A 15,191-nucleotide genomic window follows, 5' to 3' on the forward strand; every position below is an offset into this window, starting at 1 on the left:
GAGTGTTTTTTTCCTGAAGAAAATCCAAGCCAGATGGTAGTAGAGTATCAAGAAAAGTAAGCCAAAGCTCCCAAACTGAGCAAGGATCCCTTTTTTAAACACTCTTACTTTAGGTTTTTCTCTTCAATCTTTTGCCAGACCTGCAATTTAGTTTCCTACTACTAAGCTTTTTGAACTCAAGCTAAATTGGAAAACAAGATACATCAAATATCCAAGCTCCCATTATCCATCAAAGTGTCCTAGTTCAAGCTGCTTGGAGATAGCACTATGTGCAGTATCCATGGAATGCCCACAGAGACAATACATCTTCGCCTGCAAGCAGCTTCTGGTTGTTCTTCACACCAAGGACAATTCAAACATGGGGTAAACCCTGAAGAGCCTTAGGTAAACTAGAATGATGTTTCGAATCTATTTTTAAAAAGCTATCACTGTTTGTCATGGATAAAGTGCAGTCCACTGACTGGCCGAAGGGGCCAGAGGAAGTGAAGCTGCCATTTCCCTTCACCTATACTCTCAACTAAGGTGGATGAGCTAAATTCCCAGGTGGTACAGTGGTTAAAAATCTGCCTACCAGTGCAGGAGATGCAAAAGACTTGGGTTCAATCCTCTGGGTCAGGAAGATCCCCTGGAGGAGGTAATGGCAACCCACTCCAGTATTCTTGCCTGGGCAATTCCATGGACAGAGGATCCTGGTGAGCTACAGTCACGGGGTCATAAAGAGTTGGACATGACTGGGCAACTGAACACACACACACACGCTCTATCTAGTAAGTCCAGTTTGCTTCTCCTGGTAGCAACAATTTACTCAGTGCTCACAGCAATCTTGACGTGAGATCTTGAGATGAGTAGTATCATTATCATTGCTGTTTTTCAGAGAAAGAAACGGAGGCTAAAAGAAACTGCATAATTTTCCTATAAGTTAAGTAGCCAAGATTCGAACTCAAGTGTTCTGCTTCCAGTTTTCCCAAGGTCAGCATCTCTCTTGGCATGAAGTCAACGTATTAAGTACTGAAAAGAATGTTCTGAAAAACAATTCAGTCTGCCATAGATTGTTGCAAGAATTCTTACAGTCATTAGTACTACACAGTAAGTGGAATTTGTAGACCCTCATTCAGGGTCACTGGAGGTCAGTTCATACAACACACTTTCTGGGAGGATCAATATTTCTCCAACAAAAAGACTTCTTTAGATGTTGGTTCCCACTTCATTCCTTTCATTTAAGCTAGACAGGTTCTTTGCCTCCTATGTATTTCTCCAACAAAAAGACTTCTTTAGATGTTGGTTCCCACTTCATTCCTTTCATTTAAGCTAGACAGGTTCTTTGCCCCCTATAAAATCCCATGCAAGTGTTGTAATTATTATTCTCTGATAAAGTGAGTTCCTTCCTGGGGCTGGGAGACTGGGTGGGGCCAGCTGGATGCAAGGGGACAAAACCTGAAGCCTTTAGCTCGCTATCTCAGCAGGCCAGGCCCAAACCTTGCAGCCCTAGCCAAGAATGAAGAACCACTGAACAATAACTGGAAGAAACAAAGACACAATAGGGACAGTGGTGAGGATGGGTCTCTGTGCCCAGAAAAACCAGTGTTTCAGAGCTGGAATGGGGCCTCTGAGAGCATCTGATGGCATTCCAAATTCTCTCTTGGCAGATGATATCAAGACCCAGCAGTTAAGCTACTTTCCAAGATCACATGGTCAGCGAGTGGCACAGCTGATCAGAATGTCAGTCCATTTGATTTCTAGCTAAAGCCACTTTTTCATTTAACCATAGATTCAGGAGATTTTATCTTGTTTCTAAATAAAATCCAACTAGGAACCCAAATCTCTAGGGATACCCTTGAAATGACTCTTGAGGGAAACCTGACATTCCTTATCTTGAGCTGTTTCAGATGGGATGGAGATGGGATGGGGAGAGCAGGGACAGGAGAGGAGGGGAGGGGCGGGGAGTGTTCTTGGGTGCCCATAACAATAGCTAATAGCTGAAGTTTTCCCCACAGTTTGCTGGAAACTGTGCTTAGTGCTTTAAATGCATTACCTCCTCATAACAACCGGATATGGTAGGCATGATCCTTTCTACTTTACAGAAAATGAGAACAGGGCACAAGACTTGAGCTTTCACAATGTGTAAGAGGTGAAGGCAGGACTGGAACAGCTCTGTTCTACATCAACGACGTGCTTCAAAAAACTGACTTTCTAAGCCAAAGTGTGCGTGCTAAGTCACTTCAGTTGTGTCCAATTCTTTGTGACCCTACGGACTGTAGCCCTCCAGGCTCTTCTGTCCATGGGATTCTCCAGGTAAGAATACTGGAGTGAGTTTTCATGCCCTCCTCCAGGGGATCTTCCCAAGACAAAGGTATTCTAAAAGCCCACTCTGCCTTCAAGAGCTACAAAAGAAATTCTGTGCCATTCTATTATTATTATTTTTCAAGCCCTCCCCTGCCCCCTCCCTACCTATGCCATTCTTAAATTCTGTCACTACCCTCAGCAGCCATTTCACGAACAAATCCTGACTCTGCTAGAATTTGAATTAGACACAAGGAAAGACTTCTGGGGAAAATGAACCAGTCATCTCTGTAAACTGGAAGTTTACAGAGGGAGTAAACAAAGGGAGCCTTTAGACTCCTTTCCTGGAGTAAGGAAAGTAATATACCCAGCCAGTTCTTAAGGGCTTCTCTAAATTAAGGCTGAAAGGAAGAAACATTGAGACTTTCAACAGGGGAAGACAAGGAGGTAGTTTTCAAACTTCTTCCCTCCTTGAGTTTTAAAGCCTTTAGACTCCTTTCCTGGAGTAAGGAAAGTAATATACCCAGCCAGTTCTTAAGGGCTTCTCTAAATTAAGGCTGAAAGGAAGAAACATTGAGACTTTCAACAGGGGAAGACAAGGAGGTAGTTTTCAAACTTCTTCCCTCCTTGAGTTTTAAAGTCTTTCCACCTCAAGGGACCTTCCAAAAATGGTACATATTCACAGTAAGACAGATGACTAAGGGGTCAGACAAAACTGGTGCTTGTGGAGGAGTGGGGCCCGGGAGGCAAAACTCCAGCCGACAGGATGCATTGCTTTTTCCCCAAACCTGCAACTCATTGTGATTTATTCTGTGCTTCTCCAAAAGTCAAAAGTCCTCAACATTACACACTTGAGTCTTAACCTGAAGTTCCTTTTCAGTAAGAGCTCATCTTTGTGGTCCCCATGCCACCTCCAGATTGCTCATATAAAAAACAGGGCCCTGGAAGCAGCAGTAATTCACTGTTGGATGATAATTGTATTTCTTCTCTGCACTAATTGTTCCTAGCATGGAACATATACTCGTGCACTTGTCTCTGGAGCTTGCCCAGAAGAATAAATAATTCAAGCTAGCCTCTAGCACTGCCGACCTTAACCACATGCCTATTGCTTTTGAGAGAGAGGAATTCACACAGCCTTTGATGGCACATTTAAAAAAGACAAAATTAAACTACTTGATCTGGCATATGACTCAAAAGCAGCCAGTCATTCCACATATGGGATTCTACTTACTGATTTAAAAACCTGGCCTCTCCTTTGGAAAGAAGGATAAAACAGAAGCTTAAAAGCACTTACTTCTAAATGCTTCAAATACCTTGCTTTTGGTTCCAGAGGCACTCAACATACAATCCTCTATGCCGTAAACACGTCACTTCTTTGTGTTCTGGCAAAGCATCGTTCAGCACCGCGGTCACTGTTGCAACCGCTGTGAGGTTGGCCACGTGCGATACTTCAGAACTCCAAGCATGCCAGCCAGTGTTCACCGGTTTCATTTCCAGTCTCTACATTTCAGTAGATAAAGCATCAACTGGTGTCAGAGCAGCAGCAGCAGCTCAGTAGACCATGGGCTTTGGATCATGTGACTACACAATTCACTTAGCCTGAGGTGTAAGATAAGTCTACCAACCTGGCTGGGTTACTGAAAGACTGAATTAGTTTGCTGGGGCTACTATAACCAAAGACCACTGAGTGGGTGGCTTAAATGACAGCTTAATTTTTTCACAATTTTGCAGTCTGGAAGTCCAAGGTCAATGTCAGCGGGTCTGGTTTCTTCTGAGGCCTCTCGTTGGCCTGCTTTCTCGCTGCATCCTTCTTGCATGTGGTCTTTCTTTGTGCACTTGCAAGTCTGGTGCCCAGATTTCTTCTTGTTAGACACCGGTTACATTGGATTAGGGCCTACACTAAGGGCCTCACTTTAATATAATTACTCTTGAAGACCTTACACAGTCACATCCTGGGGTACTGGAGATTAGGGCTTCAACATGTCAATCTGGGGGGTAGCGAGGTGGGGCACAGAATTCAGCCCATAACAAAGACTAAATGACAAAGTAAGGCCTTGATAAAAAGTTCATTTTTTCCTTTCTAGGCATGGGGTAAGAACCTGTGCTTTGAAATCATGAAGCTCATTTTAACTCCTGCTTCTATTGCATGTTAATTATGTGAATTTGGGTAAGTTTCTTGTTTCAACATCTGTGAAAACCTCCTGCAGGGCTTCCCTGGTGGTCCAGTGGTTAAGAATCTGCCTTGTAATGCAAGGGTCCAGAAAGATCCCTTCTGCTGTGGGGCAGCTGAGCCCCATATGCCATAACTAATGAGTCTGCGCTCTGGAGCCCGTGAAACACAACTACTGAAGCCTGCGTGCCTAGAGCAAGAGAAGCCACCATAGTGAGAAGCCTGCACACCACAACTAAAGAGTAGCCCCCACTCACCCCAACTAAAAAAAAGCAGCAATGAACACCCAGCACAGCCAAAAGTGAATAAATAAAATTTAAAAAAAAAACCCTCCTCAAACCACTGTTGTGAAGACGAAGTGCTGAGTATGTAAAGTGCTTAATGATACCTGAAAGGGGTAGGCATAATATGTTTGCTAAAATTGCATTATTTGTTCCTAGCAGTAACTGATTAATGCTACCAGAGCACCTTCCTTGTCTCCTTAGAAACCTGTATGCAAAGCATGTGGTCAAGAAGCAACAGTTAGAACGTTACATGGAACAACTGATGGGTTCAAAATTGGGAAAGGAGTAAGACAAGGCTGTATACTGTTACCCTGTTTAACTTACATGCAGCGTTCATCATATGAAGTGTCACATGGATGAATCACAAGCTGGAAACAAGACTGCCAAGAAAAAAAGCAACAACCTCAGATATGCAGATGATACCACTCTAATGGCAGAATGCAAAGATGAACTAAAGAGCCTCTTGATGAGGGTGAAAAAGAAGAGTGAAAATGCTGGCTTAAAATGCAAACATTCAAAAAACTAAGATCATAGCATCCTGTCCCATCACTTCATGGCAAATAGAAGAGGAAAAAATGGAAGCAGTGACAGATTTCATTTTATTGGGCTGCAAAATACCTGTGGATGGTGACTGCAGTCATGAAAAGGCACTTTTGCTCCTTGGAAGGAAAGCTATGACAAACCTAGACAGCATATTAAAAAGCAGAGATATCACTTTGCTAGCAAAGGTCCGTAGAGTCAAAGCAGTAGTCATGTACAGATGTAAGTTGAACCATAAAGAAGGCTGAGTGCTGAAGAATTGATGCTTTTGAATTGTGGTGCTGGGGAAGACTCTTGGGAGTCCCTTAGACAAGAAGAAGAGCAAAACAGTCAATCTTAAAGGAAATCACGCTGAATATTCATTGGAAGGACTGATGCTGAAGCTCCAATACTTTGGCCACCTGATGCAAAGAGCTGACTCATTGGAAAAGACCCTGATGCTGAAAAAGATTGAAGGCAAAAGAAGGGGGTGGCAGAGGATGAGATGGTTAGATAGTATCGCTGACTCAATGATCATGAGTCTGAGTAAACTCCGGGGGATAGCGAAGGACCAAGAAAGCCTGGTGAGCTGCAGTCCATGGGGTCATGAGAAGTCGGACATGAGTTAGAGACTGAACAACTGTTCTTCTTACTTGTCTCTTTTTGTCAAGAGCTTTGGAAACTGGCTTTGATGTTGGCCTATGACCTAAATAAACAAAGTGACCAAACTTGGCCTTAGAAATTTCAAGATTTCTTGATTGGCTGAAAAAAGCAGCAGAGGTGGCAGATGGAACATTCCCTATAGAGCCTTGATTACACAAGGCTTAGCATATTTTACAAACATGTAGGTCATAGCAACTGGCCCTGCAACACAGACAGCTTCAGCACTGGGTTACAAGCTTCTAAATAGCTGAGTGCAAACAAATACCTTTCGTAACTCAGCAGGACTATTACTTGGGCCCTAGTACATCACACTTCAAGACAAAAAAATGATAAAATCATGGCATTTTTCTTCATTCCACCTAATAACAGAAGAAAATGACAGTGTGTTTTCCTATCAGGAATAAAGTAAAAATCAGCTGCCACTGTACATTTCCAGTCTAGACTTTGACCATATTGAAAGTGATCAATGCCCAGAAGGTTTTTATTCCAATGTTTGTGAAGACTGTAAGCACTCTTCAGAACTGGAAAATATCACAGTGGGAAAAATCCTGAACATGAGTCAGTTCTGAATTCAAATCCTGGCTCTACTGCCTAAAAACTTAACACTATTTGATGATCTCAATGAGCCATTTTTGGTAACTACAAAAAAGTAGAGATTAAAATCCTCTGCCCAATTCACATCTTAGGAGTACTGTGTGAGTCAAACAAAATAATGTTTGTGGAACATGCCTCAAAGAATAGACAGCAGCAGAGGTGATGATGGGATCAGTATTATGAGCTCAGCCTTCAAAGAGTTGACAAACTCAAAGGAAATAGCCCCTAAAACTGTACAGCAAGGAGGCTGACCAGAATACTGACATTCTTCAAATATCTTATTAAAGATTTACCAGATTAGAAAACAGTCTTCAAATTCTTGATGCAGAAAGCACTCTTATTTTAGTTGCACTGATCTTCATTGCTGTACACCGGCTTTCTCTAGCTGGAGAGAGCAGGGGCTACTCTAGTTGCAGTGTGCAGGCTTCTCACTGCGGCTCCTCTTGTTGTGGAACACAGCCTCTAGGCACATGGGCTCAGTAGTTGCGGCTCTCAGGCTCTGGAGCTCGGGCTCAGAAGTTGTGATACATGAGCTTAATTGCTCTGCACCATGTGGGATCTCCCTGGATTAGGGATCCAACTAAAGTCTCCCGGATTGGCAGGCAGATTTTTTACCTCTGAACCTCCAGGGAAGTCCAGCACTCTTCTTTTCTAACAAACTGTCCGATGCGCTTCTTCCCACCCACCAGGCATACAGCACCACAGTGGGCAGCGTAAGGAGGGAGAGGAGGACCAGCAGTGCCCGCCGGGGGCAGCTCACAGTGCAGGCTGCACCCGAGGCAGGCTGGAGGCTGTGTGTGACTGCTAAACATGGCAGAACTAGAGGAGAGCGGCTTGTCCCCATTTTAACTTGTACAGCTACTTGGAGTCCCTCTCAAAAGGACCACAAACTTTAAAATGCACCATTTCATTCCTGTCCTTTAGGCAAGAAGAGACCAGAACATCATCATGTATTTTAGCTTTATTGAAGACATTACAGTAGACAAACAAGTAGACAAACACATGCTTTATAAAATATACATTCTCATGTGTGAGAAAATATAAATAGATACTAGGGAAGGGCCACACTGAACGACAACTTGGCTTATAATTCTCTTTACATACATCGAGTACCATGGCTGCTCGGACTGACATCCTCTGACGGGTAAAAAGGGAGAAGGGGAAAGAAGAGGGGAGAAGTAGTGTCTCAGTGGATCAAGAGGCCACTTTAAGTAGCCAAGAGATATCCAAAGAGCACTTGACCACCTGCTGATCAATTAGAGCTGACAAAGATCACTTTACTCCTTACATTTGCAAACAGGTTCAAATCAAGCTGTTTCTTTACCTTCACCCCACCTGTTGGTAGAGATTATTAGAACTGCTAAGAAACACTCAACATACAACCTTGAGGGAGCAGGTCCAAGTATCACTCCTCACACATGCACATGTGCACACAAACACACACACACACGTCCCTCACTACCCACAAAATCTCCAGGTGATTCATGGGCTTTCAGGTGTTGTTAAGAGAAGTTTGTAACATATCTCAATTCAGAACATGTTGTTTTTGTCAACAAACCAAGCAGCTGTAAAAGGAACTGAGGAAAGGAAGGAAGGAAGGGAAGGAGAAAGGAAAGAGAGAGGAAGAAGGAAGAAAATTAAGCTTAACTGATGTTGACTTAGACTGTACTCCAAACAAAATTTTTAGGTTAGAAGCAAGAGGGAAAAACATCTGCCACACTGAACTAGGAAAGAGACCACGTAATGGAAATATGAAACATTACTAACAGGTTGCCTAGCAATCTTTACTCAACTTTCTGAGGTCCAATTGCTTCACAATTACTTCTATAATTTGCATCAGAAGCAAAGTAAGAAATGGAAGATATAGCATAAAAGGACAGCCAATTTACCTCTGTTACTTCGCCACTCTTTTGGCATTTCTGGGGCTATTAACATGATTAGAAGAGGCCACAACACATTGGGTAAAACACTGGCTACAAAACTGAACAGCACAATCCCATTCCCATTCCCATGGAGTCCCATTGACAAAAAAAGAAATGGTGGTGGGTGGGGAATAAAAAAAAAAGAAACAGGAATAAAAATTAAAGAGTAAAAGGGGTATACGCTGTAACATTTTTTATTATGGTAATGCCATTTGGGTTAGGAACGTTATAGATTTTCTCAAAAGAATAAGCCCAGTTTCATGTCTGCCACTATTAACACAGAACAGGCTCCTTTTGTCAACCAAAGAACATAATCTTTTAGTTAAAAATAAATTTTTTAATTATACAGTAAACTTACTGTATACAAAGGATTCTATAGGATGAAGATTTTAGATTGTCTGACTGCTTCTGGAGAATTCCAATGATAAAACTGAAAGAGGGTTTAGGTCATCTTGTCCATATTCCATTTCAATACAGAAATTTCTCCAATGCTCTTAATAGATGATTACTTAGCTTCTGTGCATACTTCTCCCATGAAAGGCTGATGATTCCTATTGTCAGACAAATCTAACTTTTAGAGTGTTAGGGTATATAGGATTATTGGCAGGTGTATATACTCTATTTCCCTGTAACTTCTGTCCCACTGATATGACCCGTCCAATGGAAGAAGAAGAGTGCATCTAATCCTTGTTTCCTATGACAACCCTCTACATAACTAAAGACTCTTTCTCTCCCTCTTCTTAGGAAAATGGGTAAGATTCTTAAGTTGCTTAACATCTTAATGTTTCTTTTACAACCTCCCAATGGGCAACATGAAGGCAACTGTTTTTAAACACAACATTTACTTTACAGAAAAATACACATTTAGAGCACTGTAAGATGGCACATTAGGGGGACAGCACATTGGGCTGGGTTTCTGGTACCTCCTGTTCTACAGATTCCCTTGCATCTAGGGAAAGCACATCAGAGGCTGAACGACAGAAAGCCCATGGGGTCCACTTGTCGATTCTGTGGCAGGGAAGCTTGAAGTACAAGGAAAACATTACTTCTTCTTCAAGGTAGACTTACAGAATCAGTCTCAGAGGGGCACAAACAAATGAAGAGAATTTATGCATCCGTACTGATATGAAGTGGTAATTGGGTGGGAGACAGAGTATTTCTCTCGGCATTTGTTTGCCTTGCTCTTACAACATTTCTGATTAAATTGGTGGCAGGCAGACATTACACTGCCGGGAAGAAACAATGATGAGCCACTAATCCTGTTTATAGCAGAGCATCTGCTTGGTCAAAAACATGCAATAATGAAAAATTTCAGGAATTCCACCTCCTAAGATTAGAATTTATTACATTTACTATTTTTAAGACCAGGGGTAGACTATCCCCATTTAATCAAATTCCTGACTAGTTTTTCAGGCAAGTGTTTTTATTTAGGAAAGCTAGCAATATCTGGGAGGACATCTCAACCAGCTGCCACGACAGAGAACCTGGCTATAGAGGAGCAGCCTGACACCAGTGGCAGCAGAGGGACCCTGCTGAAGGAGAGGCAGCGATGGCAGGTTTAAGTTTTCTAGAGCGCTGGTTTTGTCCTCTCACATGTAACAGCTGATGCTCTTTGCAGCCTTGCTCTAACTCCACCTTTTTCACTGAAGAAAGTCCCTCAGAATGTGAGTCAGAGTACTATAATTAGAAGAATGACCTTGAATACATTAGAAAGGTGAGTCATAAACTGGTCACAAATTAGCAGGGGCATACCTCTCAACAGATTCGGATACTCTGGTGTGCTGTAACACACCAAGGGCAGCTCTCAATCTAATCAAGATTCTTCACGTTTACTGATACTGTTTTAGAAGCTGAAGGTTTTTTCTCCTCATGAAAGGTTCTTATAGCATTACTCTTGCTATAGAGGAAATAAATCTGGCTCAAGTCAGAGTAAGCAGCATCACTCCTGTTCTACTCTAACAAATATTTCATGAAAGCAGCTTTTTATTAGAGTAGATAATCCTCCTTGATTCCTGGAGGGACCACAGATTCATAGAACGTTACAGCTGGAAAGGGCTTTAGAGCATCTAGTAAAACGTCGTTTCATAAATGAAAAAGTCAGGCTGAGAAGTAAAGAGACTTGCCTTTGATTATACAACTTGTAAGCAGCAGAGCTAAAACTAAATCAGGTTTCTTGATTCTAAGTCAGCCCAGTACAAGCTACACTATTAATTCAACCTAGTAAGTAAGAAGAGGGATCCAAAATTGAAAGGAGAGGAAAATAGTGGTACTTAAGAAGTTCAAAATGAAAATGAATGAGGCTATTTAAAAAGAAAAAAAAAAAAAAGACATGGTGGTATAAAACAGCTAAAAAAGTGCTGCTGCCTATGGGACAAAAACCTAGGATTGAAAACTAGTATGAAATTCAGCCAAACTTCCTGGCAAAGAGCTGAGAAATTACATAAAGTTTAAAACTCTTGAAATGTACAATAACTTAAAAACTGATATTTTCATTGAAGTGACTGAATTCATCTAGTATATAATTACTCCTCACTAAATTCAGAGGACAGAATCCGACAGTCTTTCTTTCTGAAAGCAGAAAGAAAGAAGAGTTTTAGTCCATTACACTTTATTACAGCACTAAGTCTTTTGTTAACATAAAGCTTTTTGCTATCAGAAATTCAAGAAAACGTTTTGGCTTAAATAATCACTTGTACAAAACAAGGACCATGCTGAAGTTTTATGAGTTCCTGCATGTTCTTCCCCAAAGCAATATTCCCTTAAGATATACTGTGCATTAGTAGAAGAGATATATAAACTGTTTAAAGAGATATTAAAACAAACACACACACAGAGAAAAAAAGCATTCTTTGGTTTCCTCATCAACGAAGTACTTTGCTCAAAGTAGATATTCCCAAAACAAGTTTTCCTTTATCTGTGTGTATATGGCAATAACAAGACTACTAGTCTTTTGAAAGTCTTTTTATGCTAGAAAGAGTATATTACCTGGCACTTGTAAACAGATGACAAATGATTAGATGCATGAATCTTTAGGTATCAAGAAAGTGGTTAATTACACCAAGATCGTGTTTGTGTGTACGCAATCACTAGGTACCGTGCTTCTGTACTTATTATACTTCTTAACAAGTATGTATTCAAAACTTGAAACAAAATCTTTGGATTCACTAAACCAAGCTGTACAAAATCTGTGGTCTGAGAAGCTGTTGTCAATATTATACCTGGATATTATATATATAATTTTAGCATATCAAAAATATTTACATTGCAACACATATGATCAATGAATACAAAACTTATTTATAAATGCACATATATTTACAATGAGACCCCTGGATGACAGGGACCAAAAAAGAGAGAGAGATTCACAAGAATACAAAACTCTTGACCTGGTAATAGTTGGTCAAGTCTGGGATTCCTGTCAACGACCTTGAATATCAAAGCCCCACTCTCAACTGTACGTTTAAAATCACTGCAGAATCCCAGGCACACTTCTCAGGGGCCTCCAAAGTTATTTCTCTTCCTTGGAAGGCAAAACAAAATGGCGTTGTTTATTCAGGGTCTTTCTGCAGGTTGAGACAATCCAAGGTGTTAAGCAGCAAGGAGACTCTTCCTAAGAGGCTATGCACACCTGGGCACATCCCGCTAGAACCATCACAAAGCACTTTGTCCTGTATCTTCCTCTGCCCGGGTTGCACATTTTCTATTAGATGTACCCATTTCTGTCAGCCGTTACCCTTTCTTCATCAAGTATAAGCCAAACGAATGCCTGGCCTACCTTGGTGTGGTCAGATAGAACTGTAGACGTAAGTAAAGCAAATGCTGACTTTGGGGTTTCTTCTGAACTCTGAGGTAGTAAATACAAAATCAATTAATCTGAGTCTGCTGAAACTGCATCCTAGAGTGAGTTTCATGTGCCCTCACTGCCACTGTGAATGTTCCGAGTCCTACTAAAATCAAAAGTGTGGTCGTGTAACCTGTGACAGGGCATGGGGCAAGTGGAACAGTCTGGATCACTCTCTGGCAGGCCCTCGTTTTGATGGAGTTGTGATGACCCAAGGACTGACGGCTGGGGAAAAGGAGGATGAGGCATACCTGCTTCTCTGCTTACGTTCCACAGAGGCCGCTGCAAGGTTTCTGAGAATGAAAGACAGGAATAATTACCAGTGGTGAACAGAAGTTTACATTTTCTAAGACTTAATTTTCTTCTACCCAAGTCCTCAAAGAAATTAAGATGCCCAATATTCCTAAATAAGGACGTTAAGATCAAATGTATACTTGCCATTTTTCTTGCAACAACCAAAAAAAGAAAACAAAACAAAACAAAAACTGGAACTATGGTCTTTCAAACCCTTCTAACCAACAACCTCACCAATTAATTACTGAAATCATGCTATATGTCATCTACTTTCACCTATTATTGGTGTTTCTGCTACTATAAAAAGGAAAGCTTAAAACTCTTTACACACATGGGAACAGACTAAAAGAGAATTAGTATCCAAATAGTAATGAAAGTTGTGTAATACATAGAAAAAAACATGGACTAAGCAGTCATTATATCATTAAATAACAAATATCTATCTTTAAAAAATCATTTAAAAAATAAACAACCATTCCCCTTCAGCTTCTAACATGCCAGTAATTCTAAAAACAAAATAATAACCAAAAGATGGTGTTTTAAATCAGGTTATCTGTACTTTAGTTTAAAAAATATGCATTTCTCATTATTATTTACTGCAGTGGTGAGCTTTTTCCCCAGAGAACACTGACTGAAAGTTGTATTATTAACTTCATGGGGCTGCATTTTGGAAAAGGCTAGCCCAACATTCTAGAAACGAACACTCAGAAATAAAAATAAGACCATGTGCAAAATAAGCTAGAGCAGGGTTTCTCGAGCTTTAATATGCATAAAATAACCTGGAGATTGTGTTAAAATACAGACTCTGGTTCACATGCTCTGCATTTCTAACAAGCTCCTAGGTAATGCTAATGCTTTGAGTAGCAAGTAGCTACAACACCCTAGGTAAGGAACAAGCAGTATACCAAAGCAGTCTCATTTGCTGACTTCCTCACCTACAGACCAGATTAACAATATCGACAACCCCAAAGTTGGGGAAAGAGACACCGCGTTTTTAGCCCTACTTAATATTTTGTGTGTGTACAGATCTTCTAAGACATGGGGAAACGGATTTAGTGTTGATGCCTTTCTTTCACGGACACAGAACTTTAAAGATGAGGCTAACTTTAATAACAGGATATTTTCCTCTAACCTGTATGCAGCCTCTTTAGAAAACTTAGTTAAGAGAACAACAGAGCACATAGCAAAAGTCCATGCTATTCCATTTATTCCAGCCGGAACCATCCCTGGAAGCACCACTACACAACCTCTTCCACTCGAGACCTGCAGTGGTCAGCCCCACCCTACTTCCAGTGCTCTTCCATTCCAGGCTGACAAGAGGGTGAGAGCTGATGAAGAGCCTGGATGGAGGAGACGACATACTCAGGAGTGCCCTTCATGGTCTAGAAAGAGTTTCATTTGGCTTTGTTTTGATTTGCTTTACTGACTGGGTTGTTTCAAATGCCCCATCTTCACAATACAACCTGTGTTCCTCTTCCTCATCTGCACAATACAACTGAAAGCAAACACCTGCCAAGTCATACCAACATTCAACATTTACCTGATAGAACAGCAACCAAACAAAATGTTTTTAAATCACAGAAGTGAAAATATTCACCAAATTATGCCCAAATTATTGTACCCTTGGTATCTCAGGTCTCCATTATTTAAATAAATATGGAAGAAAAAAGTATTGCCTATGTGAAACTTTTTTTGTGAAACTTTTTTTATAGAAACTTTTTCTGTAACTTTTCCTAAATCTTTAGAAATAAGATCTTGCTACTCCCACAAAAACTGTTTTCATCCTACAACTTCAGACTTCTTTCCATAAAAATCTCTGGCTCTAGTTTATAAAAGTTAACAGTAGCTAATTATTACAGTATACCAATTTGTTTGTTTCTGTCAAATGAGAGTGCTACGGACATGACAGAAGGAAAAATCAAGTAGGTGAAAGTGAAAACAAACCAAAACAATAAACAACGCCGTGCCCTTTACCACTGCTCATCCGCGCGGAGGAAGGCTTCTTCTCATTCATCCTCTCATGGTTGGTGGGAAAGGCACATCTCTCTCTCTCTGCTGACGACACCAGGCTCTCCAGGGTAGTGGCATCTTGGGGAGGATGTGCCAAGTAAGTCTCTTTGGGCATCTGGACCATGAGGCTGGACAGTGTCTGATCCAGAACATCCTCTTCAGTAATATAGGTGTACGGACAGTATTCTCGGGTCCGGGAGTAGATGTTAGCATTGTCATAACAATCTGAGCAGATAACTCTGGTGCCAGCGCCACCTAATACAACCCAGGAAAGAAAGCAAACATCCTTCAGTTAAGGACTCAGTTTTGCCAACATCATTGTCATCACAGCTGGCATGTGTTCAAAACTTACATTAGAAACGTGATGAAGTTTCAAGGTCTTTCTGTGAATTAACTTATTTAATCCTTATAATATGCTTATGAGGTAAGTACTAATTATTATCGCTATATTACACACGGAATAACTACAACACAGAGAGGCTGGGTAACTTGCCCGAAGACATATTGCCCAGTGGAAAGCTGAAACTTAAACTCTGGTCCTCTGACTTCAGCACGCACGCTCTTGAATAGTACATTAAATCATCCTTGTCCAGCCTGAATAAAGTCATGTTAAA

At 40.9% G+C, this 15,191-nt stretch overlaps 1 protein-coding gene across 5 annotated transcripts in view; it reads right to left on the bottom strand.

Moving 5' to 3' along the window:
* Positions 1-7,453: 7,453 nt before the first annotated feature.
* The window catches only part of LRIG2 (leucine rich repeats and immunoglobulin like domains 2), a 65,200-nt gene continuing 57,462 nt past the window's right edge, over positions 7,454-15,191 (bottom strand). For 3 of the 5 annotated variants that reach the window (XM_025288062.2, XM_006071517.3, XM_006071515.3), the window contains 2 exons: positions 14,512-14,832; positions 7,454-12,566 (listed from right to left, as the gene is read on the bottom strand). In XM_025288062.2, coding sequence (XP_025143847.2) covers positions 12,340-12,566; positions 14,512-14,832 — 548 coding nt within the window. In that variant the 3' untranslated portion in view covers positions 7,454-12,339. The remainder of the gene's footprint in view (positions 12,567-14,511; positions 14,833-15,191) is intronic. The other 2 variants (XM_006071518.3, XM_006071516.3) reach the window with 1 other exon arrangement.

The sequence above is a fragment of the Bubalus bubalis genome, chromosome 6, assembly GCF_019923935.1.
Source record: "Bubalus bubalis isolate 160015118507 breed Murrah chromosome 6, NDDB_SH_1, whole genome shotgun sequence".
NCBI lineage: Eukaryota > Metazoa > Chordata > Mammalia > Artiodactyla > Bovidae > Bubalus > Bubalus bubalis.